Source organism: Epithele typhae (genome assembly GCF_022376455.1).
Source record: "Epithele typhae strain CBS 203.58 chromosome Unknown BXZ73scaffold_29, whole genome shotgun sequence".
NCBI classification, from domain to species: Eukaryota; Fungi; Basidiomycota; class Agaricomycetes; order Polyporales; family Epitheliaceae; genus Epithele; species Epithele typhae.
The window spans coordinates 145291-171355 of NW_025954220.1; the positions used below are offsets into that span (position 1 = coordinate 145291).

General features: G+C 54.6%; 7 protein-coding genes across 7 annotated transcripts; 5 read left to right on the top strand and 2 right to left on the bottom strand.

Annotated features, from left to right (window-relative positions):
* Nucleotides 1-1816: 1816 nt before the first annotated feature.
* Nucleotides 1817-3936, bottom strand: BXZ73DRAFT_102061 (uncharacterized protein; the record flags this gene model as incomplete). Its single annotated transcript, XM_048015099.1, has 6 exons — nt 1817-1971; nt 2035-2737; nt 2793-2980; nt 3034-3126; nt 3178-3752; nt 3800-3936. 6 exons carry the CDS (start codon nt 3934-3936, stop codon nt 1817-1819), a joined length of 1851 nt encoding a protein of 616 aa, XP_047877158.1.
* A 1467-nt stretch (nt 3937-5403) lies between these two features.
* Nucleotides 5404-6329, top strand: BXZ73DRAFT_90387 (uncharacterized protein; the record flags this gene model as incomplete). The annotated part of the gene is made up of 3 exons (XM_048025617.1): nt 5404-5445; nt 5508-5748; nt 5806-6329. 3 exons carry the CDS (start codon nt 5404-5406, stop codon nt 6327-6329), a joined length of 807 nt encoding a protein of 268 aa, XP_047877159.1.
* Nucleotides 6330-7072: 743 nt separating this feature from the next.
* On the top strand, nt 7073-17978 carry BXZ73DRAFT_47994 (uncharacterized protein; the record flags this gene model as incomplete). Its single annotated transcript, XM_048019970.1, has 16 exons — nt 7073-7232; nt 7288-8485; nt 8542-8701; nt 8759-8980; nt 9037-9310; nt 9360-9805; nt 9862-10381; nt 10434-10817; nt 10869-11040; nt 11099-11223; nt 11272-11393; nt 11444-11662; nt 11715-14408; nt 14458-14798; nt 14852-16492; nt 16541-17978. The coding sequence occupies 16 exons, from the start codon at nt 7073-7075 to the stop codon at nt 17976-17978; spliced, it is 10116 nt and encodes a 3371-aa protein (XP_047877160.1).
* A 176-nt stretch (nt 17979-18154) lies between these two features.
* Nucleotides 18155-19109, bottom strand: BXZ73DRAFT_47891 (Yip1-domain-containing protein; the record flags this gene model as incomplete). Its single annotated transcript, XM_048019955.1, has 4 exons — nt 18155-18338; nt 18392-18573; nt 18631-18776; nt 18812-19109. The coding sequence occupies 4 exons, from the start codon at nt 19107-19109 to the stop codon at nt 18155-18157; spliced, it is 810 nt and encodes a 269-aa protein (XP_047877161.1).
* Nucleotides 19110-19400: 291 nt separating this feature from the next.
* BXZ73DRAFT_102064 (TGF beta-inducible nuclear protein 1) lies at nt 19401-20423 on the top strand (the record flags this gene model as incomplete). Its single annotated transcript, XM_048015100.1, has 4 exons — nt 19401-19412; nt 19479-19540; nt 19602-20086; nt 20140-20423. 4 exons carry the CDS (start codon nt 19401-19403, stop codon nt 20421-20423), a joined length of 843 nt encoding a protein of 280 aa, XP_047877162.1.
* A 276-nt stretch (nt 20424-20699) lies between these two features.
* On the top strand, nt 20700-21502 carry BXZ73DRAFT_90390 (uncharacterized protein; the record flags this gene model as incomplete). Its single annotated transcript, XM_048025618.1, has 2 exons — nt 20700-20993; nt 21107-21502. The coding sequence occupies 2 exons, from the start codon at nt 20700-20702 to the stop codon at nt 21500-21502; spliced, it is 690 nt and encodes a 229-aa protein (XP_047877163.1).
* Nucleotides 21503-22017: 515 nt separating this feature from the next.
* Nucleotides 22018-23103, top strand: BXZ73DRAFT_102066 (cellulose-growth-specific protein; the record flags this gene model as incomplete). The annotated part of the gene is made up of 7 exons (XM_048015101.1): nt 22018-22118; nt 22169-22348; nt 22410-22503; nt 22568-22711; nt 22769-22834; nt 22890-22991; nt 23056-23103. 7 exons carry the CDS (start codon nt 22018-22020, stop codon nt 23101-23103), a joined length of 735 nt encoding a protein of 244 aa, XP_047877164.1.
* Between the last annotated feature and the right edge of the window lie 2962 nt (nt 23104-26065).

Sequence of the window (26065 nt, forward strand, 5' to 3'; positions counted from 1 at the left end):
TCGGGTTCGGCTGATGGACTCGTGGACAAAGTTCTTGCCCGAGCGCCGGCGGACGGGACGGAACTGGTGCAGACCGGGACGGAAGCCACCAGGAACGCTGTCCGTCCTCATGGAACGTTTCCGCGGGCGCTGTGGTGGATGAGAGGATGAGCAAGAGGGTCTGCGTTGCCAAGATGGACTTACGCATCCGTTGGAGCCGCTGGAAAGGTAGGCAGTCTGATTGTCGTAAGAGCAGTGCAGCCTACGCCAATCTCCGTCTCACGCGTGCTCGCACCGACCAATGCTCGGACGGCTCGCGGCGGGCACAACTCACGGTGCCGTCTGCGTATGTTCTGAGGAGAGCGACTGATGTGAGCTCCCTAGTCCCGTCTGACGCAGTCATTCTCACGGTCTCCTTGGGCGCCAGGCAAATTTAGGCCCTCCGGACCGTTACAAGCCGTGATGTCGCCTCACAGTGCGCACTGCCACTGACCGGGACCCTCTGCTTCGACGTCAGCGCTGCTCTCTCTCGCTGCGCAGCCCCCTCAAGGCCTCATCCTTGGGTCCTTCGAGTTCGACCAAATTCAATACTCCGTCGTGGTTGTCCAGCTCGCGGTGGAGCCGGCGTATTATAGGATATATGGCCCTATCGGCCGGCCCACAAGCCGTGAGTTGTGTCCATCCCTTCATGCGTTTCCGTCTGCACCCTTCTTGCCATCCAGCACAAGTGTTTATGTACCGTCCCGCGAGACATCGGCCGGGCTCAACCCGCCAGGTCTTCCGACGCGTGTTCTGGATCCCATATTGCATGTCGACTCTCTGTGGGATGCGTTACTTGAGTACGGTGCGGTCGAGGCGCTTTGGCGTTCAGGTTCTTCCTGCAGCACGTACAGCTTTTCTTTCGGGCTCTGCCTAGTCACTTCTCGAACTGTTCGGTGGCTTATTGAGTGGTGACATGAAGTGTGCTTGGTGGATCATTCGCCGCCCCATTGACCGGGAGATTACGAGCCATCTCAGCCCTCCTGGCGGTGAAGACAGCGCACTTCAATACCTTGAGTTGATTTGCAGACGTACCGAGGTCAGCCGTTTTGCCGTCATGCATGCAGTAGGGATCATCTACAAGAGGATGCACCAAGAACGGGTGCGTCCAATCCCGCACAATCTGTCTGGCTATTTGCTTCGTTCAAACTCCATCCTTTTCACGCTGCTAGTCTCAACCCTTCAACTCCTCGTCTCAAAATCCCTCTAGACTCGCCCATCCACCACTCTCTTCCGTTACTCTATCTTGGCGTCGAATATCGATACCCCAGAGTTGGAGAGAGCACAAGCAATGCCCTCGCGCAGTCGTTCAGGTAAGGGCGTATCTATCGCCCCTCTAAACGCTTGAAGGCCCACAAGCCATGTTGCTTGGATGGCAGGATGTCGATGTGTATGCGGTCTCGAGTTCGCGCATCTGGGCAGTCACAAACAGCTATGCGGTGTGTCGCAAGACCAGGCGAAGGAAACTCAAGCACGCGCGGTTGATGGTCTGGAGGAAAGGGCACAAAATGGCTGTGGGGTGAGCTGAGCAGTGTGGTGGAATACCTTGGTAAGCTTCTATATTCGTCAGTTTCTGCGCGTCTTCGAGGCTGGATCCGGCCGCGCATTGTATCAAGATTCATACCGGAAAATTTGGGCAAATTCTCTCCTCATGACGTCGCACTCGCGTGCCAGCTGAAAGGAATATAGAGGGGTAACAAGGCGTGCATTATACTGTACGTACATGGCATCAACACTTCGTGCATGACAATAAGTTCGGAGGGCGTAAATACATAACGATATGGGCTAAGAGTAGTACCTAAGACGAACTTTGGAAGTAACCAAGCAGATTGCGCTGCGCACCGGCCGACCTCAGCGCCAGCGCGGCCATACGCTGATAATGCACCCGGAACGACAGCCGTTGAAGTGCGGCTTTCGCTCGAGAGCGATCGAGGTGTGCGGCACGAGTGTCGACTGCAGACGCGGCAACCGACGTGAGTCAACCAGTATACAACTTAGATACGTTACGAGGCGTACCGATATTGCCGTGTAAGGTGTTCAGTCGCGCTGTGATGTGCTGCAGTGGCGTCGTCTTCTGCCTGTCTCGCTCCCTGAACACACTTTCCTTCGAGGCATCTCCGTCGGTGGATTTGTTCAGATCTTGAGAGGCAGAGGACGAAACCGACCGGAGTTCTTGGATGGCGTAGTCATGAATATTCGTAAGGGCACGACTGAGCAACTCGACCCGACATGAAAGGTCATTGAAGAAGCCGGGAGCGTCAGCGTTGCCCGTGACATCGAACGCTTCTTTGGAGCCGGAAGGGGCTGAGAGAAGTCCTATCAACGGCCTAAGAGAGGGGAGATGATCCAGATCATCTGCGCTGAGGTCTGAAGTCCCTAGTAGAAGCGCGCGCGCCACTACGCGTGCGATGCGGATGGCGGAGTCTGACACCGACGGGATGGATGAAAGGAGGAGGGCCTGGTTGGCGGGAGACAACTTTTGGCCGAACGGAACTAACTTCTTGCATAAGATGAGCTCCTCGGCCGCCGACAGAGCTTTTGCCAAGCTATCATTCGCCCTTTTGACTTCGACTAGCGCTTGATCAGACGTCGTCGAATCCAAGGTGAGGAGAAGCATCATGAGCATGGTGTCGCTACGTTTTGTGGGGTCCCATGTGCTGTAGAATGTGAGCCGATAAACGTTATAGCGAAATTGAGAGCGCTTACGAAGCGTATAGGTCTAGTATACAGCACAAGCGACGTATTATCCCATCTCGCCATGCATGATCCGATACCTGAGGGGTCATGGGCGTAATGGATAAAGCCAATCCGTGCTGTGAGAGAGCGGCGGGTGACGCCCCAATACGAAGAAGAGCCCTTGTGATCGATACTTCGTGCAGAACAGGGATTCCGTTGGTCGGGGCCAGTTCGACCAGCCTGGAAAACGCAAGATCGGGAAGGGGTGACGGCATATCAGAAAAGGCTGCAATGCGAGATGTTGAGTTGAAACACTGTTCTACATGCAACACTACTGACCAACTTCGAATAACCACGAAATGACAGGAGTTCGTTGACAGGGTTTGAGGAACGAGAAACTGGAAGAAAGGAGCACTTCCATCTGGATGTGATCTGTGCGGTTGTCAGTCGATTGAACTGACAAGAGCTCGCACTGGTACATACCTTGTCTCGCAGTGATGTCTCGCAGCCGCCGGAACAGGGGATGATCATCCGAGTCGGTGAATGGGGGTATGCTGGAGCCTGGATCCCGACCCATTACCTCGTCGACGGCTTGCCCTTGAAGCCAGAATGGCACTCCTATTGACTCTCGGAGCTTCTCCATGTTCCTCTCCTTCTTCTCCCTTGAGTCACTGGCTAAGATCGCATCAACAGCTTTGGCACTGGGGCCTAGCCATCTGTTGGCGTTGGCAATCGCCTCAGTGTTGTCCATCTCGTCGTCGCTGTCGTCTCCACGCGTATCCCCCTCTATCCAGTCTCCGTCGTCCATGTCGCTCAACAGGCTTGCTTTATGTTCTGCGACCGTCCTGTCGGCCTCGCGAATAATAGTCATCCCCATGCCAGTGCGCTCATCGCGCCTCTTCTCTCGAAGAAGAATTGCGAAAGGGTCTATCTTCTTCACGGTGCGAGCTTGCGTAGGTGCCGAGGGTGCCTTGCGCGGAATGGAAGGTGAAGACCGGCGGAGGTTGTATCTCGGACCGAAACTCGTCTCACTTTCCGGAGAGCTGGGAGCGGAGGCGCTACAACGGGATTGAGCGACATGCACATACCAGACCTGGAGACTTACAGGTCCGCTTTTCGTTTCTGTTTACTCTTCTGGATCAACATTGCAACACTCGACTCCATTTCACTGTCGTCTGAATCCGAATCTAAATCGTCCAGATCAACGGGCTGCGGCTCAGGGCTGGAGAGGGCGGCAGCCATTGCGCGGGCCTTGATATGTCGATGAGCTGCTGTGTCTTGGTCTGGGTGTCTAGAATCCTGACGATAGGTACGACTTCTTCATCCATGTTCACGTCACTTGAGCGAGGCGACGATTGTGTTGAGAACACGTCAGCTTCGAATGACTGGCGGGAGAGCGGTACTGGCGGGGGTGTGTTGGGTGCGACAGGAGAGCTTGTCGGAGCATCGCCGCGGGAGCAGTCACTGGGCCGGGAAGAAGATATATGCGGACTTTGCAACTCGAGCGCGGTTGGTCGTGTATCGTGAGGACTATCCAGCTGGGTTGGTGATAAGACAGGGAGAGGGTCGACGTCCATCGGGAGATCACTAAGGTCGGAAACAGGCGAGTTAGGATCATTTGTGAAAGTGGGGGTGCGAGGTCGACTGGGCGGATCCGGAAAGGGGTGTTGCCTCCAGTGGTCGATGGTATCGTTCATTTCGCTGGACGGTTGGTCGGGGAGCCAGGACACGGTGAGTTCTTCTTCCAAAGATTGACTAGTAGGAACGAAGTTGAAGTCGTCCATCTCGGAGGGATCAGACGTGAGCGGAGTGAGAGCCGATGCTGGAGAGGAAGATCGTGAAAGGCGCGAACGTTTGACGTTGGCAGTTGCGCCTATTTCAACACCGTCAAGGAGGGTAGCAGTATGGAAAGTTGTTGGAATGCGTACCTGAGGTTAGAGCATACGGAGTAGCTGGGGTGATAGCTATCCGAGGTCTCCCAGCACCTACAGCGCTGCGACTAAGACCATCCTCCAGAGAAGGGGAAAACTTGCGCTTGAGAGAAGCCGTCCTCTGCTTTGTTACGGCGGGGGTAGCGGACTCCGCAGATGCCTTGATTCGACGGCTCATTTTCGTCGGAAGGGGGATCTTGATACCGTCCAAGACTGTTCCTGAGTGCGAGCGCGTGGAAGTAACTGAAGGGGCCGTTGAAGATGTCTTCTTAGATTTTCGCACCTTAGTTTCCGGTGGTGCTGACACTGGGGACTTGGATGTTAATTGCGAGGGTGTGAGTGATGAAGTACCCGTTCTGGGTAAGGGGGCAAATGAGAGAGTAGTTTGCCGAAGGTTCTTCATATTGGGTGCGTCATGGCCGGAAGGAGGCATCGGTGTGGCAGGCACTGAGGATGAGACAGGGCGATGGAGTGGGTCGCGATTGTGATGCCAAAGCAGAACAGGAGACCGCAGAGTGTGTAGGAGATTGGATTGACCACGCTGAGGTTCACGAGAAGGCGGACGCGTTTTCAAAACGCGTCGTCGCGGCACGCGTTGACGTGCGACGCGGGGCACCCGTGACGCGTACGTGACAAGATGCGTCGCGCGTCTGGGACCCCGGACTTGGCACTGACTGCCTTCAGCGTGAACGGCGTGCGTCCTCCCCGGCCGGCTTTCGAGTGCACACGACGCTTGCGCTGGGCTCCTCTCTCTGCAGGGACGAGAATCATACATGTCATGCATATACGCCATGCCCAAAGAAAGCATATCATCCAATCTGTGCGTAGAACGGCACTGGCTTAACTCGTCTACTCATGGTCTTGACTCTTGACCTCTCGCAGTTCAATTCCTTGCTGTACCAACTGCACACCATCTCCTTCCTCCTCTCGCCTCGCCTCTGGCCATTCATCGTCCGCATGTCAACCCAATTTCAATTCACCCGCCCTCGCGACGTTGACTCACAGCGATCTTTGCGGTTCTGGTTCATCGTCGTCGTCGTCATCAACCTACAAAGCCTCTTCTACCACATATTCTCGGGGCCGTCGGAGAACAGGTCAATCGTTCTTGACTTTGTGGGCATTGGTATGTTTCATGTCATTCATATTGAGCAAGTGAGTAAATCTATCATACTCGATGCAGGCCACAAGCCCTCAAAGACGCTCGTTCTCTCCCTCGACGTCGCCATCATCTTCCTCGAGTTCATCCTCGCCACCGTTTCGTACGAAACCTCGCTTTCGCTCGCGATGCCCCCGGATACCCCAGACCCGCTCCAGGCTCAGCCAATACCCGCCATCACACCCGCTACCCCCTTCCCTCTCGACGGACCCAGCTCCAAGCCATTCGAACCCGCGCCGATGGTGCCCGAGTACATCCTTGACCTTCGCCTGCGCACACTCCTGCAACGGTTGAGACATCCCCCTCCACCCCCACCACCTGGCGAGACCGACCTTTCGGATGAACTTCTTCCTCTCCCAAATACCACACCCTTCCAACTATCTCGCAGCTTGAATATGCTTGTGCGTGCGCGTGCGCAGCTTCGTGAACGGGCGGCACGCGTAGGAGAGGCGACGCGTCAGGCTCAGCCCAACGACGCTCGAGGGGAACAACGGTTGGAGGAGTCGAGGAGGATCCCAGGGGGCATGGATGAACACCAAGACACATGATTTTGGGGTACCTGGCCATATCGTTATTTGGATGGAAGGGCTCGATAGGGAACCGATGTGCTGGAGTACATGTCTCGGTTCCAACGTTCACCTAATGCGCATCACCATTTCCGTTTCATCTGTGAAACGTATGAGTGACGGCAAGCGAGTAGCTCACAAATGATGCTCACCGCCTCGCGCAGACACGCTCCGAACTTCGCAAACTCCTCTTTGCAGATGTCTTTCTGCACATCTGCGTATGTCGCCAGGATGCATTTCCCGTATGCAGAGGCCGTAGCGGAGCAAGTGGTGGTAGCGTGAACCGCAAACCGGCGGATCGGTCTCTCGGCATTTTGTAGTGTCGGTGGTGGCATGATTAGCGATCGTGCAGGAGGGGGAAAAGAGGCCAAAGACCTGCAAGATGATGGCAGCAGAGAGTAACTTCCGCTCATATAGGCGCTCATACGACTCGCCTCTCAGTCTTACATAGGGGGCGCCGGGCTTCCGGCGCCGGACCGGCGAGGAGGAGTCGGTGCATTCAACAAGCTCTCCCTTGACCTCGCACCCCGCGCAAGCTCCGGACTCCTTCTCCACCACCTCTGGTTCCACCATCTCTCCAGGACTCACGGACGGCTGGTTAATCCATTTTCTCTCTTTTGCTGTCGCTTTGCGCGACTGAACCTGGAGGCCTGCAGTCGGCGCAACTTCTCTGACCTGCCGCTCTACGTTGGACCACGGAACAAGTGCAACCACAACCCTTCAGGATGCTGCTGAATGTCGGACTTCTTGTCGTTTGCGTTGTCCTTGTCATCTTCCTTGTCCTGTACCTCTTCTACTGGAACAGGTTCTTTGCTTTCATATTCAGTCTCATCCTCCGACTCGCACTCTGGAACCAAGAGGAATCGAGCATATGGCTTGAATTCGGTACGTTAAAACCACCCGTGAAGACAGTAAACGTGCTCATACGCTTGCCTTTCAGGCTCTTTTCATTTCTCCACTCTTGCAGGACGCATTCTCATCAAGGACCTCCGATACCATTCGAGCAACCAGACGTTTCGCATCGTTAAGGTACAAGCATCATGGAGATACTGGCTTCGCCGCCCGGCAGAAGAGGAGGATTTGAGTCATGCCCGCGTCATCGGAGAGGAAAAACAAGGCATGGACTCTTCACCACTCGGATGCCGCATCCATATCACCTTGCAAGGCCTCGAATGGTTTATGTACAACCGCACCTCGTCCTTCGACAACATACTGTCCCAACTCAACGTGGATATCCCTACGATACCCGGTCATACGCCCCTTCAGACCGACGGCACCCCCTCTGTTCGCAAGATCTTCAGCAGAACGACCGCCCCAGCTTCTATCCTAGGTTCTCCCCTCTCTCTGGTTTCCTCCATCTACAAGCAGACCCCAAGATTCTTCAAAACAGGAGCGGACTGGCTGAGAAGCCAAATGCCGAAGTTGGATCCCAAGGACTTACTTCCTATCAGTATTGGAGTGTTGAAGGGAGCCATCACCATTGGGAATTCGTCCACCCCCAACCTTTTGATCGCAGAGTTTCAACGGGCGGACGGCACATACGGCATTGTCGAAGCACGCTCCAAGCATGACGAACACAAGCAAGTCATGAACTTCAGGCTGCACAACCCCTCCGTCTCCTACGTCGAGAATGACCAGTATCTTTCCCCGATGACCGAAGTGGGGCGTCGCGCGCATGAGTTGGTCAACCGCGCCGATGGAGCACCTTTACGCCATTCCTCCTACCTCTCGTTCTCTTCTTTCCGTCGCATATGGAGTCAACTGAAGCTCTGGACGCTGCTCGTTCCGCTCGACCAAACCCTCAAGAGTACCCACTATTCAATGCCAGTGTCACATCCGCAATCATGGGGTCGTCGTAAGCAGCAGAAGAACGAAGACGACGAAACACGCCCAGGTGGAGACGCTGCTACTCGCGAGTATGCAATTGAACGCAAAATCTTGGAAGCCAATGTTGTCGAGTTGCTCTACTATGTCGACGTGGTTGGTCTTGTCCCTGCGCTAGAACCCGGCCATCAGGCTCAGATCGAAAGCTTGGATCCTTTCGAGATTGGGAATGGCGACCTTCCACCGGAGTGGGGAATTGATCTTGTCATCAGAGGCGGTTTCATTCGTTACGGACCGTGGGCGGATCGTCAAAGGTATGGGTAGTTGTGGTTCTGGGGAATAATTACTCAAGTTAAATTTATGGTATCAGAGCGCTCCTCCAGCAGGCATTCTTCCCGCCGGCTTTCGCCACCGCGTCCCTTACCGAGCGCCTCAAACCAGGAGATATGCGCATGTGGACAGGCATGAAGGTGTTCATCGAGCTTCGCGATGGCGTAACCCTCCAACTTCCTTTCCGTGAAGCCTCTAAGGTAAGTCTTCCGGCCAGCTTCGTGTATATGCTGAGTTGATATTGAAGCGTGCCAAAGAACTGGCAATGGGATGGAAAAGTCGACTACAGCGACCGGCCGAAGAAACGGGAAGCGGCATCCATCCATGTGCGAGCTGGCGACAGTTCTACCATCAGTTACGTTGTTCCCATGATAGCGTCGACCAACGGGTATCTCTCAATGCTGGAAGTACACTTGGACACGGTGACAATGACATCAAGTCTGAACGATATACGCCTTTTGTCCGCGGAAACTTGCCGAGTATGTTCCATCCACGAATTTAATGCTTATCCGAATGACCGGAACTATTTGCGCAGATTCGCAGTCATCTACCGGCGCCTCTCAAGTGGAATGGATCACGGCAGTGGACATTCGCTATCTCCCTGCGGCAGCCCTGCTTCTACCTACTTCGCGACCACATCAATATGTTCGCAGATCTAGGGAAAGACTGGGTATCGGGTCCTCCAGGAGACCTCAACACATTCATCCCCATGATTTATGTTATCGACCTCGACATGCACAACTACAGCATCAACTTGTACGTGAACGACCACAACATCATTGACAAACCCCTCATCAAGGAAGAGAACGGTCCGTCAAAACATTCCGTCATGACGCCTCGTCGCTGACAATCTTGAAGCTCTGCTGACGCTGCATGGAACACATTTCACTCTCGGTGCCCAAATGCCCTTCACGAAGTACCGACCTGACGTTACCACCGTGTCATTCTGGCTTGAGGTCCCGGATGTCTACGTCGATCTTTCGCTTCCTCGCTGGAACATTTTTAGCATGTTCGCCACCCCGGACCGCAGCCAAGTTGGGCGCATCGGTATGCTCAACATGAACGGCTCGTATCGCTATTTCGCAGAAACGAAGCCCGACAATGTCGACCAACTTACGCTCAACTTCACGGGTCGAGATCTCATCTACAAGGCGTTTGGATGGACAATTCGATACTTCATGATCATGCGGGACAATTACTTCGGATCATTCACCCATTTCTCGACGCTCACCGAGTATCTTCGTGGAAGAAAGCGAGGGCAGCCACTCGGCGACCCCATTCAGCTACAGTATCGCGAAGGATCTGTACGTACATCACCTTTTTCTGCGTTATGTCGGCTCAAATGTCTTTTTGTACGCAGTCGAACGCCATGCAAGTCACCATGGGCCTAGAGGTGCAAACTGGATTGATCGTCGTCCCTGCCGGCTTTTATGGGTACGAACGATATATCGCGGAGCATGCGCACAGCTCCCCCGAAGACCTTGGGCCGTGTTTGCTGCTCTCCTTGCCCTCATCACAACTTCATCTGCGAAGCAACGACTACTACATGGAGATGTCACTCAACATCGACACCATCACGGGCCGGTTCAGCGAGCATTGCTACAACTCATCGGTCTTCACTACGACAGATCACTTCGGTTCGAAAAGGCAGAAGATCGTTATCGACGGTCTCGACGTCGTAGCCAACAGACTGTTCGGCCATCGTCCAGCCACCTCGACATATGTTTGTATCTGGGAGATACATGTCGGAGACTTGAAAGCTGCTCTCAATGCGTATGACTGCAAGCTCCTCTCTGCCGTTGGTTCATCATTCGGACTGAATTTCTCCGACCCTCTCAACTCACCCGCCAAGGAGTTTGCCGTTACCACCGATCCAGATGGTATGCACCATGCTTGATCGTTGCAATACGCAACGCGCTGACACTCACTCAGTAACATTCCTCAAGGTCAAGATTGACTCAGTCAATGCTATTTGGTCTGTTGGGACTGCTGCCGCAGAATTCTCTCTTCCTTCAGGCCTGCGAATCGACATGAACGATCTCGCTGGGAAAACCTTCCGGAAAGTCACGGGAATTCGTCTACTATCTGGAATCGTCAGGCTGTTCCTCGCTTCCAAACAAGATCACGCACGATGGCTCGAGACCGGAGATGTCAAGTTCGATGTCGACGTCGACATCTATTCTGCGCCGCTGGGATGGCGGGAGTCTGCAATGCGTCAGATCGAGTTCATTGTAGAGCAAGATGCTGCTACTGGACGAGCGAAGATCTTGTACAGCCCTGAAGATCTTGCAACTCCCTCACACCGTCTACGACCGGGTATGACCTGTATCGTTCACACTGGTTTTAGCTGACGCTCATACGTGGTAGGCCGGGGCATGTTGGACAATGACTTCTATCTCCCCCAAATCCGTATTCCTAGGCTCTATCCAGTGGATGGATCACATGATCGGCTCGCAGTCCCCATGGCTTATTTGCGTGAAGAGCTTTCTGAGTCCGATCTCGACCCCGTGCCAGAAGCTGAACGCGATGCTCGATTGGCGTAAGTCAAGTTCAGGTCCAAAGACTGCCTAGGAGGAACTGACATATCGCTTCTACAGGGATCTCCGACCTGCAAGCTTTGCAACCGAAGTGCCGAGCGATTATGAAACTGGATTTTCTAGTGGAGATGAGTCTGACGAACACGACACCGACTGGTCCACCGATTACGCTGACACAATCGACGGTGAGCACTCCATTTCCCAGTTCTCACCGGTCGCTCACACTTCCGTAGATGCTTCATTGGAGTCATCTTGGCCCTCTGTCAATCAGTATAGTGCACTTTGTCGTCACTATGAAGGTCGCTCTGTTGCTCGCCCATTGCTTTGGGATCGCTCTCCATTCTCTATCACCAAGGTGGGTCGCTCATGCAGAGATACCCGAAACAAGTCTCAATTTGATAATAGGACGTGTCTCGCAACACCAAGTCCTCCGTTCACAGTCTGGACGCGGACGTGCTTCCTATGGCTGCTCTACCTACCGTTTGGACGGACGCAGATCGAGACGATCCTGAAGATGGAAACAAGAGTGTATTCCGAGTTCACTCCAAAGACGGTGTTATTGTGTGGATTACTCCTTTGGTCCTGCCTGTCATCAGCTACCTGTTGGCTGATCTGGTGTCCAGTGTACGTCCATCAGTCAACATCGCAATGAGTTTTCCACTTACCCTTCTTGTAGCAACTCAGCCCGGAGTTACGTTTCGACGCGCTCGCAGCTCGCTACATTAGGTCATTCGGCGTGGACCACGTCGACAGTGTCAACTTGTTTGACTTGCACATACCAAGTGTGGAAGTGCGATCCGTGCAACTGGTCCATGCGTTGAGTTCGCGGACAGCCGTCAAAACGAATAATCAGGCACTTTCTGGGGAGCTCTGTATCACTGTCGCCGAGTTTCTGAGCACACACATCCGTCTACGTGGTCGCCTCGCTCCTGGACAAACCCAGCCATCAGCACGCGATATCACCTTCGCCTTTTCCTCCATGTCGGTGGCGCTTTTGTCGAAGTTTCCCGTCAGCAGAGCCTACAAGCACGACCATATGAAAATTTGTCACCTGGCTCTGGGCCCCAGTCTGGCGTCGATCATCTGCAACGATGCCACTCTCTCGCTCGGTGTCATATCGTCGGATATCTCTCATACAGGACCGAACTACATATTGGGCACGTTGGTCGTCCTGGCTCGTTACATCGGAGGCATATTCCACGCCCACAAGGCCTCAAAGTTGACTGCTCCGCCCACGAATCTAGAGACAATCCACGGCACCCTGATCCAGTCTCGCGACACGTCGATTGTCGATCCGCTCTCCACCATCCAGCCCTCTTATCTCGTTCAACAAGGTTTACCTGACAAGCTCCGCAAAGACGCGACGTTGAAGTTCCTCGTCTACCTACGCGGCTGCCTCCGGTTGCTAAGTGAACACCAACGAGCACAACTTCACCTACCACAAGCAGACATCTCCATCACCGAGATTCTGGATAACGTTCAATCCCAGTTGCTTGGTACTGGTGATGACACTTCTTCCAACCCGTCCCAGCAGACATTGTTGCAAGAGTTGCTTCGTGGACCTCGCAAAAAGGATTCCACAACCCCCAAAGAAGATTCTTTCCTCAAGTTACCCTTCGACACCTTTACATTCACTCTGGCTGGGCTTCGCTTACACCTTCGTCATCCTGCTGAACCCACGGAAAGTGACTTCACTTCAGGTCCCTCCACGATCCACTTCGTTCACCAGCACGCCGATCTCGTATCGTCGACTGTTTGGAGTCCGGGAAAGAGCTATCCGAACGTCACTACGAGAGACAAAGAACGACATGACCTCCATCGACTCGCGCTCACGATTACACTGGACCATATCTCCTCGACTGTTCACCCCGAAGTCGTCGAGTTCGTGCAAGTAGTATTGAAGGACTACAAGCGGCATGGCGTCCATATGCGATCTGCTTGGCGACACACACGTCCCCAAGACACGGACAAAGCCTCTATCCATTCCCTTGCACCCCGCCCTGCGCTTTCCGTTCACCAACCGATGCCTACGTTGTCTGTTGATGTCACCCTTGCCATGCGGTCCTTCACCTTCACCGCAGCGACGGAGCAGCTTCTTCTACGTTTCAAGAACGCGGAGGTCACGTACGCCTCGTCATCGGTGGCCACACTTCCACGTACAGAAAACCCCACGCCAGACATCTCCACCAATCAGTCGTTATCCGTTGAATGCGCAGTACTGGAAGCATCCTCTCCTGCGTCCGCCAGCGTTCCCAAGGAACGCACCCTGGCTTCCCTCACTCTAGGCGATGCAAAGCTTAACATGCTACTGCAGCAAGATGCTCACAAGAACGTCACCTGTCGGGCCCTTGCTGGTCTTGGGAAGCTTCACCTCGATGTACCTCGAAGTGCGCTGCGATTGTATCGATTCGCTGAAGGGTGGAGGGCCGACTATCTCCCCCCTCTGGATGCAACGGTCCGCGCATTACTCTCAGAGATGCGATCGTCAACCTCCCCCAGGCCTCCGTCCGTCACTCAACCACAGGTATCGCCATCACCGAAACTGCTCAACTTCCAGGTTCAGGTGTCGGTGACGTCGATGAAGGCAACACTTCAAGTAATGCATGGCACCTGGGTTTCTTGGGAGGTCCGTGACACAATAGGCTTCGTCCTCGATGAGCACCGTCGGAAAAGCGCGCATCTGTTTGGGCTGCAAATGGGCCCCCATATATTCGACATCTCCAGGTCACGGGCAGGATCACACCACCACAGTCGCCATATTGGTTTGCGGCTTGAGCTTCCCACTGTCACTCTTCGAGGCCGCCATGACGTGCATGGTCTTCAAGGCATGGCACTAGTCGAGTTCGTTGAGGTCTCCGTCCGACCGTCGGATTGGGACACGCTCCTTTCCGTGCAGCAAAAGTCAGGGCAAGACTTCAACGATCTCATTCGTATCATTGAGCAGTCACGACAGAAGCGACCCTTGGCTGCCCCTTTGCAAACCCCCAGCAGCCCGACCCGCGAAAAGAAGTCTCCTTTCAAGTTCAATGGCCACCTGAAGATGAAAGGCTTCCGTATCGGTCTCCAGGGCCTAGCATCAACGCTCTTCTTGGAGTGTGATGACATTAGCGGTGGTTTTGGCAGCCACGGTCGCTCCATGTGGCACGTCAAGCTATCAGACCTTGCTCTTTCGCTGGCCTCTCAAGCGTCTATCGGAACGCCGTCCCATCGTGATCGGAGATCTGCTTTTGTGCGGGTGGATGCGGAAGCTAGCATGGGCAAGAAGACGCACTCCGCTTTACCTCATCTTGACGTGAAGATCAACAAGATTCATGCGGTGATGCAACCGAGTTCCATTGGTCAGCTCGGAGACTTCTTCGATCACCTTCAGGTGCGTATCCCTTTTGTAATGGGCTTTTGTCGCATTAAATATTGCGCAGGCCGAGGTCCTTATCCAAAAGGAACAACGGGCGAACGACCTCGAGGAATTCAAGGAGAAAACGAAGAGCTTGATGAAATCTCTCGATGTCAAGCTTGGAGAGACGAGCACTTCGGAGAGATCACTCCTCGAGCTGTACACCGCCTCCATCATCATCCAGAACATTGGCGTGGCTTTCCCACTCACACTGGCTCGAGATTTGCAGATGTCTCGTTCCGGGAGTCACGACGACAATGCCGTACGAGCCTTCTTGTTCTCGATCAAGAGTCTCAAGTTCGGTACCCAGTCTGGCGAGAATGGACAGGCGTCAATGTCTAACTTCTCTTTCCAGTTCGTATCAAGGTAAGCGCGAGGAATCAACACCAAGATGCCCGATATACTCATGACTAGAACAGGTTCAGACAAAACAACCCTGCTGATTTCTCAGGCGAGAGTCACAAGACGCGGAACCGACTTGTCTATCCAGAGATGACCGCCAACATCCGATCAGAACACGCCGGTGATGCTCGCCGTGTGTGCGTCTTTGCTGAAGTCGATGGTTTCGTGCTCGACGTCGACTCGACAATCCCCGACTTCATCTCGTCTCTCCTCGATGTCTATCGGCAAGGCAAAGACAGAGTGGAGCGGTTAGCTGGAGCGGTACCCCGTCCGTCACCGAGCATAGAAACCCCGCCCCCCACAGACACCACTCAGACAGAACAACGCTATAGCGCGCTCCCAACCTCCAACATATTGGCGTCTCTGACCTTTTCCAGTGGCAAAGTACGCATGCACAGCCGGGACTCATCATCACAACCACCTCGCAGTCGTCCTTTGTCTACCTTGCTTTACGGTCGTTCCGATGACTCCAATGGTGCCGAAGAATTCAACCTTCCAGAGGTCTCGGTGTGGGGAGAATTCCGTGCCACCCCTGCAGTACACAAACTCTCGAGCACAGGCCAGGCTGCTGAGCCGTCAACGTTGATGTTCAAGAGTACCATACACTCCAGCCAGAATACTCTCAGACCAACTCTCCTTCCTTTCCTTTCCGAGCTGATGAACAAGATCGAAGACCACATGCGCACTGCCAATGCACCAGGACCTCCAGCTTCACCGGGGCCCAAGAGTGGGCTGTTACCGCCGATAGCCACCACACCAATCACCCCCATTCCAACGCCAGAAGAACTGTCGACCCGTCCGTCCGATCCCGTTTCTAGCATGAAGATAAGCTTCAGTCTTCGTATCGATCAATCCAAGCTACTTCTCACCTGCCGACCTGACGCCAACGTTATCGGAGGCTTACATTGGGATAGCGGCGGCTTCGTCGTCAACATCGCCCCTGGAGCTCGTCGCATCTCCTTCACCGGCACTGTTGGGGGCCTTACTGTATCTCTCAAGCACGGTTTCCTCAGTGAAGATTGTGTCAAGTTGGACGCTAGGAATCTCAACTTCTCAGTTGCCTTTGCCAAACTTCAACAGAAGAATCGAACTCTGAGCTCGATCTCCGTTGTCTTGGATACAGAGTTTTCGGGCGGTCTGCGTTTCTCGAGATTCCAAGATGTCCTCTGCTTCAAGGCGGTGTGGTTAGACCGTATCCCTGCCATCGGCGGTGCAGCACTCTCCACTCCGGTTGATCGACTTCCTCCCCCCACCAGTGCACTCCCCATCCCCGTCGCCTCTCACGGTTCTGTCACGGGGCTAGCAGAGAAGCAAGAACTCACTACCGCCGTACTGGTTCGCCTTCGCCAAGTCGAGTTGGATGTCGATCTGGGCCAGTCAATCAGCAATGTGAAGCTCACCCTAGATGACACTACTGTTCGGACCAAAATCACCGAGGTACTGTCTGAACTCTCCCTCGCCATTGGCAAGTTCTCTATAGTCGCGTCGGGGAATCTCTCTGGCCATGCAGACATGCCGGACTTCCACTTTCAAACTGTCCGTAGACAGGATCTTCAATACGCAAAGAGGGCTGGTGGTCGAATGCTCGACCTTTCCATGACCAGCGGGGTTTTCACTGTCAAGCTCGATTCGGAGTATCACGAACTTATTCGTTACCGGTGAGTTCCTGCGATACCATAAGGAGCATTGTCTCACTATTATCCCAGGGCCGAACCCATTTCGATCTACATCTTCGACGATTGGTCTGATATCTCTTCCGACATCGCCCCGAAAGACAGACGTGTCAACCTTGACTTCGTTGTCACAGGCTCTGATATCTTGGCCATCATGACTGTTGGAACAATACCCAAACTCGTGTCCTATGCTAACAAGTTCCGAAGCAACCTGGAAACTCAGAAGGAAGGTGCTCGTCGAGAGTCGAAGGCGTTCAGGATCGCGAACACCCCGAAACCCGACAACCCCCTTTCGGCCGTCGCCAACGCCATGATTAAGTCCGCACGATCTCGCCTGAAAGAGCATGAGACAGGCCTTTGTTACGCGATTGGGCAACGAATGAGTCTCAAGCTTCAGCGTCTACGACTGGTCGTCTTCCCTCGATCCATGCGCGACCCTGAACTCGCACAGTTCGTCGGCGAGGACGTCCATGCTCGTCTTCAACGACTCATCTGGACAGACAATGAGCCAGCCCAGCGTACTCTCCAACTGTACTTCTCTGGCATGACGGTCTCTCGCTACAACCAGCTCCACCACAGCATTGCGCTCAAGGACACGAACGGATATGTGGACAGTCGAGAGTGGCTATCTGCAGTGATGGCCCACTCATCCGAGGCGATCATCTTCGGCCTTCCTTCCATGGACATGCGGATGTACTCAGAAGAACCTCAAGAATCTCAGGACGACGGGGTTCGGCGTAAACTCGAGTATGACTTCGGCTCCAGCTTCTCCAAGGCCAGTGCCCGGGATGCAGAAGACATCTACATCTCCCTCAACATGTCGTTGTACTCTTGGCTTACGGTTCTTCGTAAGACATTCGCCCGGGAAATGGAAGCTGCACAGCTCTCTTCCGGCGGGGTTGGAACAAGTGTCGCTGCCGTCCCGCTCGCCTCTCGGAAGAAACACGAGAGCATCAGCTCACCCCTCGCTACCGACAAGGACCGCCCCAGCGGAACCGAGCGCAGTAGAGCGAAAAAGCGTGGCTCCATTTCTTCACGACCCATCCCGCTCACTCTCCACTCGGCCGACGATGCTTCCCAATTGGTGCCCCTTCGTCCCCCTCAGCCTTCCGCTTCTGTCTCGCCGTCAGCCACCTTGTCTCTGGCCAGTTGCTCATCCCCCCCGAGCTCAGATATCTCTCCTCCCTCCGCTCCTGCTACCTTAAAAAGCGTAACGACGGGCCTACTTTATGTCCCAAAAAGCCGAAAGATCGAGCGGTTGACAATGCGCCAGCTCGGAGAGGCAACCCCTGACGTGATGCACCCCTTCTTCATGAAGAAAGCAGGGTTCAACCTCGAAGACTCGTTGCCACAGTACGTCCATGAGTACGCGACGCTACCCACGGAGGAGATCATGAAGATGCTTCTAAAGCTCTACACGAGACAGCTCACAAGGACTTCTACCGACTCTCCCACCAGCTCCATACTATAGATTCACTAGTACATATACCCTTAGTCCCTGATATCATCATAACATCTGGATGCTCCATATTCACGCACCTACTGCACAGCCCATGATGTGCTCTTTAGCTTAGGATCTGTACGATGTAGGTTGCCATGAATAACATTAATCATACGCTTTAGAATTCCGGCACCACACATAAGACTTTACTTGGAGCCTCCACCGACGTTGAATACACTGAGAAGAGCGAAACATCCGTACAGTAGACCGATGGGGTACGCCAGGAGAAGCCGCTGGTCTGACATGCGCAAGACTACGACGAAAATACCCGAAGCGGCGTACGTGCACCACAGAATCGACAAGGTGGAGAGAATATATCCGAGCATTCCACTGGCAACACATGTCAGCAAAAGCTAATCGGCGGTAGTTGAGGATGAACGCACTCTAATGTGACTGCAACACTGAGCGCGCCCACTGCGACCATGGGCAAGAGGCAATAACCGAGGACAGAAACCACCCGGTATGCGTCGATGCCCTTCTCCGACATGAGATTGAGGAGGGTATAGATGGAGAGCGAGCCAAGGACGCCGACACCGTAGATGTATCCAAACTGTGGCTTGCCGGACTGGAAAACGCACCCCTGAGCAATGCAGAATGAAACGACGAACGCTGAAGAACTCACAAAGAGAAGGAAGGTTCCAAAGCAGAAGACGAAGAGCAAAGGTCCGGCGAGGTCTGCATCGTCCATGATTCGCTCATCCACATGTCGCAGTGGGTTGAGCACGGCCAGTGATTTTGCTTGAATGTGCGAAAAGTTGATACCCAGTTCTAAGAGCAGCAGCGTTACATGAAACGCGGTAAACGGGTTCTGGAGTACGCACCTTCAAGCAACGGTGGTTCCCCCTCGAAACCTCCAGTCCCGAACGCCGTCCACCATCCCCCCGAGGGCTGTATCTGTCCGGTGTATCCTCCGCCCTGCTGTATCGATCCCTGAGCGCCCATGCTCCCCTCCAGACTGGAGCGGCCGCTGTAGAACGACCCTCCGACTCCCGGGCTTGGCGCATAGAACTGGAGAGGCACGCCAGGTTGAGGAGCCACAGCTTGCTGGTAATACTGGTTCTGGGAGGATGTCGAGGCGTATTGGGAGTTATCCTGCCACATTTTAGTAAGGTAGTGGAGATCGTGCGTGTCGGAAACTAGGAGGGAACGTAGATGTAGGATAAAGAGGCTAAGTCCACGTTGAGTTCAGGTTGCAGGCCTGCAGTGGCGGGGCGCGTTCGCGAAACGTGGAGGTGCGTTGGTGTCACGTGCGCCACTTTTCGGCGATGTGCACGAGCCGATGAGGCGCCCATAAGCTCTGCCCTTCCTTACCTCTCTCCTCAGCCCTCTCTCCTCCCCTCCCTCTGTGATGGTGCGTCTGTGCCTGCTATGAAAGATAATGGCCGATCTGACATGTTCATTCTCGTTTATAGCCTCAGGTAAAACCCCAACAAGGCCATTCAGGGATCATAACGCTCAACTTTTTCGTAGAACGAGTACATTGAAGAGCATGTTAAGCGGCATGGTCGGCGGTTAGATTACTTCGAGAAAAAGTGCGTATACAGTCTTTACTGTCCATTATGTGACTCAAATAGCTGTGTGACACCTGTGCAGGCGGAAACGCGAAGCTCGTGCTGTTCACCGCTCCTCCGCAACTGCTCAAAAGGCCTTCGGACTGAAGGCTAAACTTCTCCATGCCAAACGTCATGCGGAGAAAGTACAGATGAAGAAAACTCTCAAGGCGCACGACGAGCGCAATGTCAAACAGAAGGATAGCTCGTCTGCCCCGGAGGGTGCTCTGCCCACCTACCTGCTCGACCGCGAGACCCAAAAGGATGCGAAGGCATTGTCGACGGCAATCAAGGAGAAGCGGAAAGACAAGGCGGCAAAGTATGCGGTTCCGCTCCCCAAGGTCAGGGGCATCGCGGAGGACGAGATGTTCAAGGTCATGCGCACGGGGAAGAGCAAGAAGAAGGCGTGGAAGCGGATGGTCACGAAGGCGACGTTCGTCGGGGAGGGTTTCACCCGGAAACCCGTCAAAATGGAAAGGTTCATTCGCCCGATGGCGCTTCGGTACAAGAAGGCCAACGTCACCCATCGTGCGTAGTGTTTGGTCTCGACCACAACTTTGTTGCTGACATTGGTGGTGTAGCGGATCTCAAGGCAACGTTCCAACTACAGATCCTTGGTGTCAAGAAGAACCCCCAGTCCCCTATGTATACACAACTGGGGGTGCTCACCAAGGGTACTGTCATCGAGGTCAACGTTTCCGAGCTGGGTATAGTTACTGCGGGCGGCAAAGTTGTGTTCGGCAAGTACGCACAAGTCACCAACAACCCGGAGAACGACGGCTGCATCAATGCTGTGCTACGTACGTTCCTATTTATCGCCGTCGACCAGCTCTCATTACTCACCACCGCTTTCCTAGTCGTTTGATTATTGTTCGGACTTTCATCTTCATGACTAGTCGGGCTTGTTGACCCATGACCCTGCTAGATTACTCCTACTGCTCTCCGCGATCATTGTAGCATGTGTAATTTTATGGCCTTACGACGGGAATCTTGGTTGAGGAGAGCACGACGGCGACAGTGAAGTTCGCAAACAGGCCGCAATATGTAGATCTTAGTACATAGTACATGTTGTGTAGGCGCTCATACCCACGCTGGGATGAGCGCGCACGTTCAGAGGCTACTGTGCTTCTTACTCTCCGCCATGTCTGCGTCTCCCGCCCCATCCCCTTCGTCTGCACCTACTGGCTCTACTCGTCATGCCGCCGCTGCAATTGACAAACAACGGGCGCAACTTGAAAAGCTGCTCAAAGACCCTGCGAAACCGGCGCATATACCTGCCCCGCCGAAGGAGAAGTCCGTGCGGGCTGCGCGCGAGATGATGAAGAATGTGCAAGGCTCTAGTGCAGGCGCAGGGAGCGGGGAGTTCCACGTGTACAAGGCGAGCAGGCGGAGAGAGTATGAACGGCTGAAGGTTATGGATGAACAGGCGCAAAAGGTCCGTGCCGATGCTTTCTCCTTCTCCCAGCATGTGTAGAGCGCTGACCCAGTGTTGACCCCCCCCCCCCCCCCCCCCCCCCCCCCTCCTATATGCCATGCTCCGTTCAATAGGAGGCAGAGGTGGCCGATTTCGAGAAGAAGAAACGACAGTGGGACGAGGCGGCCGAGGCGAAGACGGCAAAGAACCGGGCGAAGCGGCAGAAGAAGAAGGAGCGCGCGAAGGGCAAATGCCCCGAGAAAGACCAGGATGGTAGCCACGGCACCGGGCGCGGCGGCGGAGGCTCGGGACCAAGTGGAGACAAGAGTGTGGATGCTCCGTTCAAGAAGAGGCGCCTCGTCAGCGGGAAGGAGATGGTCTTCCGACGTCCAGGCGAGGAGGACAGCGACGAAGAGGATGACGATGAGGGGCCCATGCCCGCGCCCTCAACCGGCGTCGACGCGATTGCCGACGCTCAGCCCGTGGCTGTCATCGATGCCCCACGGATAATTATCCACGAAGACGACTAGAGGGGAACTTGTTGGTGCAGACCTGGCGGTTGGCTTGTACGTTTGACCTGTATTTGGTGGTACATGCAGCATCTAAACATAGTCCTCACGGAAATTCACCAAGTGAGAGATATCTTCGGATATGTCTTCTCTCACCAACAGCAAGCGGCTGGACAATGTCTTCTGCATTCAGTCAACCAGCATACAAGACCCAGTGACGACATGCGCTTATACCTTGGTCATCTGCTCCTTCTTTCAGTTCTGCGCAGATACCCGCTAGCTGGCTTCATCACATCACTAACGAACTCGTAACGCTGTCTCACTGCAGCACGCAGAAACGAGCTCCACTCACACCGAGGTACACCCTGCATGATTGTTCACACCAGCCATACGCTCGGAACAACGTCGCGAACATGTACGTTCCAACTTCAGCTTATCACGTAGCCGCCTCCACGTCTCAAGTATAAAGCCTGACGAGGACACAGGGAGGTCTACTCGTGCTCAACTGCCTCTCAAGTTTTTAGCACGTTTTCAAGATGATCACCACTGCTCTCGCCACTCTCGCCATTGGTGTTAGTCAGGTCGTCGCCCACGGCGGTGTGGTCAGCTACTCCATCGGCGGCACTACGTACAATGGGTTTGTTCACTCCAACTGGTCCTCCGTCACTTGTGCTAACCTTTGTCCAGCTTCTTGGCGTACAACACCCCCACGGGTCAGACCAGCATCCAGCGCGAATGGGACACTTACAACCCGATCACGGACCCCACCGACTCCAGCCTCGCTTGCAACGCCAACGGTGCCAACCTCGGCTCTGGCCAGCAGTCCGCCACGGTCCCGGCGGGCTCGGATGTTGTCGCGTACTGGAAGTAAGTACTCAAGAACTTGTGTGTTGTCCATGGGGCTCGACGTGGCGCATCACACTTTTAGCAACCCGTGGCCGCATACCATCGGCCCCGTCATGGTCTACATGGCCTCATGCGGCGGCTCTTGCACGGACGCTGACCCGACGTCCCTTGAATGGGTAAGTGACGTCTACAAGAAGTCGTGTAACTGAGCAGGTGTTGACTGCAGGCACGTCTCTAAAGTTCAAGATCGACGAGGCCGGCCTCATCTCTGGGGACCTCCCGACTGGTCTTTGGGGCATGAGCGAACTCGTCAACGACAACAGCAGCTGGACTACCACCATTCCCGCGTCCCTTGCTCCGGGCGAGTACTTCATCCGCCACGAGGTGCCAAGCGTTTTCATAGAACGGGTCGATATTTGTTGACCCCTTTATGTGGCCCAGCTGCTTGCCATCCACACCTCGGACCAGCCGCAATTCTACCCTGAGTGCGCCCAGCTGATCCTTACTGTGAGTAATATCGTACCTGTCATCGTTTGCGTGAAGCTAATAAACAATTTCGTAGGGTTCTGGCTCCGCGACTCCTAGTGGCGACTACCTGGTCAAGTTCCCCGGCGCGTACTCGATGTCAGACCCTGGTGTTGGCATCGACGTTTACTCGCAGCCGGTCAGTTTTAGCACTTGAAAACATGGATGTGATCATTGACTCTTGCTGACTGCTTGCTGAACAGGGTGTCACCAACTACACGATCCCCGGACCCGCTGTGTGGCAGGGATGAAGTTTCGCGACAGGCAGCAGTGATTGATGTCCATGGCTGCGAAGGGATAGCAGGCGATGTAATGTTCTATGTCTTGTATCACAATGATGAAGAGATGATGTTCGATGTTGGGAACGCGGGAATCCAGACGCTGGCATTGGATTATAGGGAATATTCAACCAGTGTCTCCGGACCGGGATTGTCCGGGTGGCTCCAAGCGATCTTGGGGGGCAGGCGCGCGCAGCGCGAGCAGAGGGCGAGCCTCGCGCGATACGGAAAGGGCTTTCTCTGCTGCTAATCTCCTTCCTCCTGTCACCTGGAAATTCAAGATTGCCCCTGCGCAGGGCGGACCGGTTATGCGCGCTCCATCGATTCCGTCCTGGACGGTTCTCCAACGAGGTCAGCCGCCGTCCACCTACACCGTCTCAGCTTCTTAAGCTGTTCCCCGTGTCCATACCCCTTCTCTTCTCCTGCCTCCACTCCACCGCTACCAGAGTGTTCCGTGAGCACCGCCGTGCCCGAAGAAGACGAGCTACAAGAAGACGACGACTCGCAGCCGTCCATGGCCAAGAACAACCTCCCCCTCCCCCGCACAAGGGTAGTCGCAGCAAGTACGGCTGCTGGGCCTGGCACCCAGCTTTTGCACAGCACAGATCGTCCAGCGAGTGGTTCAAGGGCGGCCGTGAATGGGCCAGCAGGATCAGGTACGTGCTAACCCCTGTTATCCTACCCGAGGTCTTCATGTGTACTGTGACGAGCAGCCTCCACTTCCCGGGACTTCTCCCCAGTTCCTTCACGCCGTGCTCGCGAGGACGCCGATGGTGATGACGGTCGTCCCGTCAAGAAGAAGAGGCGAAAGATTCTGAACCCGGAAAAGGATGGGATTGCCCTGGCGGGGACCATGGTGCCTCTTGACAGCCCCCTCGCCGCCACAGCGCTCAGTCAGTCCAAGTCCAGTCGATACACCTCGCTGGCATCGACCCACTCGAATCTTCTCAACAAGAATAAGAGGCCTCAGCTCCTCAAGGAGCACCAGCAGAGGAGAGTGACTCTCGACAATGCCCAAATCGCTACTTTGGATGCCTCAGCGTCGGCTGGCGCGGCAAAAAGCAAGCCTGGGCTTCCGTTTTCACGGCACAGTACAAGCAATATACCACGGCGCAGCGATGCGAGCGGTACGGTTTCTCTCGGTTCTGCTGCAGTGTTTGGGATTCACGCGTCGTCTGAAGGCTCTACGCCTTGCTTCGCAGTACCCACAACCCCGGCCAGCGCGACTCAGGCCTCGAAATTTACGCCTCCATCGCTCGGAGCACAGAAAACCGAAAATCCAGCGAACACATCTACTCCTGAGACCCCTGAGAAGAACGGCAGGAGTCCGCGATGTACGCTTTTTAGGTCCAGTGTGCGTGCGTGCTTGGGATTGATGTGGCATATTCGCCTAGCTTCTGTTTCAAACCCTTCGGGCCCTCCCCCTGATGTCCAAGTGATTGTGATTTCTGACGATGAAGATGAACCTCTGCCGGCTGTCAAACCCCCGAAGCACGAGCACCCCAAGAAAGTCATCAAGCCAGTTCAGAAACCAGCCAAGACTAAGGAGCGGACCGAGAAGTCAAAGAAGAAGCGTCCGACTCGTGTGCCTCCCGGGTTCAGAGAAGTAGGTGGAGTTTTTATTCTCGATGAGGAGGATGAGGAAGAAGTGCCTCCGGGTGACATTGAAATGGAGGATGTCGAGGCACGCTGGGAGGTCGCCGAAGAGGAAGCACCCGTAGTCGACTCGGTCACCGCTCTTGCAAGCGATGTCACCATGCGGCTGTCCGTCTCGCCACTCGTAACATCTGTGTCAACGTCCACTCTTAGATCTGAGACAGCAAGTCCAGTTTCCCAAATGCTAGATCCTGGGTTGCAAGAGCTCGCAATATCCACGGGAAACCCAGAAATCGAAGACGATGGATATACTGGTGCCAGCCTCTCGGAAGAACAACCTGATACCAGCAACTCAGCTAGTGCCAGCAACTCAGATGGACCTCAACCCCTCCCACAGTCACAAGAAGAACAGACTCAATGCTCACCCTCTCCTGCCTCTCGCAGTATGCGTCCACGGTACCCCAACTCATTCTTCAAGTGGTCTGATCAGTCCGGTGCGCCAGTCAATACCGGGCTCGTCTCTCCTGCAGTGGCAGCAGCTCCAAGTGCATCTCAATCGCCTGATGCACCCAATGCCACAGTTGCAGTATGTGGTTTTTGTTTGCAATTTAAAGATTTCAACTTAACATGTTGTAGGAATGGGCACAAGAAATCCCTATGGATCTAGAATTATCCATTGAGCCCTCAAAGTCTCCCAAACAGCCACTAGGCCAGACACTAGCGGCTATCATTCGACAAGCTCGCAATGATAATGCACGGAGGAAGCCCATCAATCTTGCAGATGAACCTTCGTCACCAGACCCTCTCGACCTAATAAGCCTTGCTTCCGCCTCGAAGCCGAGGTCTCTCTTGGAGCCAACCCACGCATCACCTGGCCCCCTTCCCCGTACCCATCGCAAGTGCTTTTCTCTCTCTAAATTCCGACGAAGTCTAACCTTGAAACAGTATTCCGCCCTCAAGCTGCTGGTCTCACGACCCCCCATACTCCTCCATCTTCCCCTCCAGTTGTTAAGACTCTGGATCTCAATGCCGTCGCAAGCGTCCGTAAGGGAAGGAGGGCGTCCGACAGTTCGTTCGCGTCGCCCATCAAGCCAAATCTCCCCATCCCGCCTCTCCCCCGGACTGCACGACATATCAGCGGAAATGCCTCAGCAATGGCGGATGCGCCCTCCGCAGCACCTTCCGCCAGTGTGGCTGGCCCTTCACCAGGGCCCAGTGTCACAGCTGGCTCCGCGTCTCTCCCAGACCAGGTACCTCCAGCGCAGCAATTCAAGTTACCACTCCCTCGTAGTCAAATGTTTGCGCAGGCCGTTCAGAAGCAACGGGCACCCTCAAACCC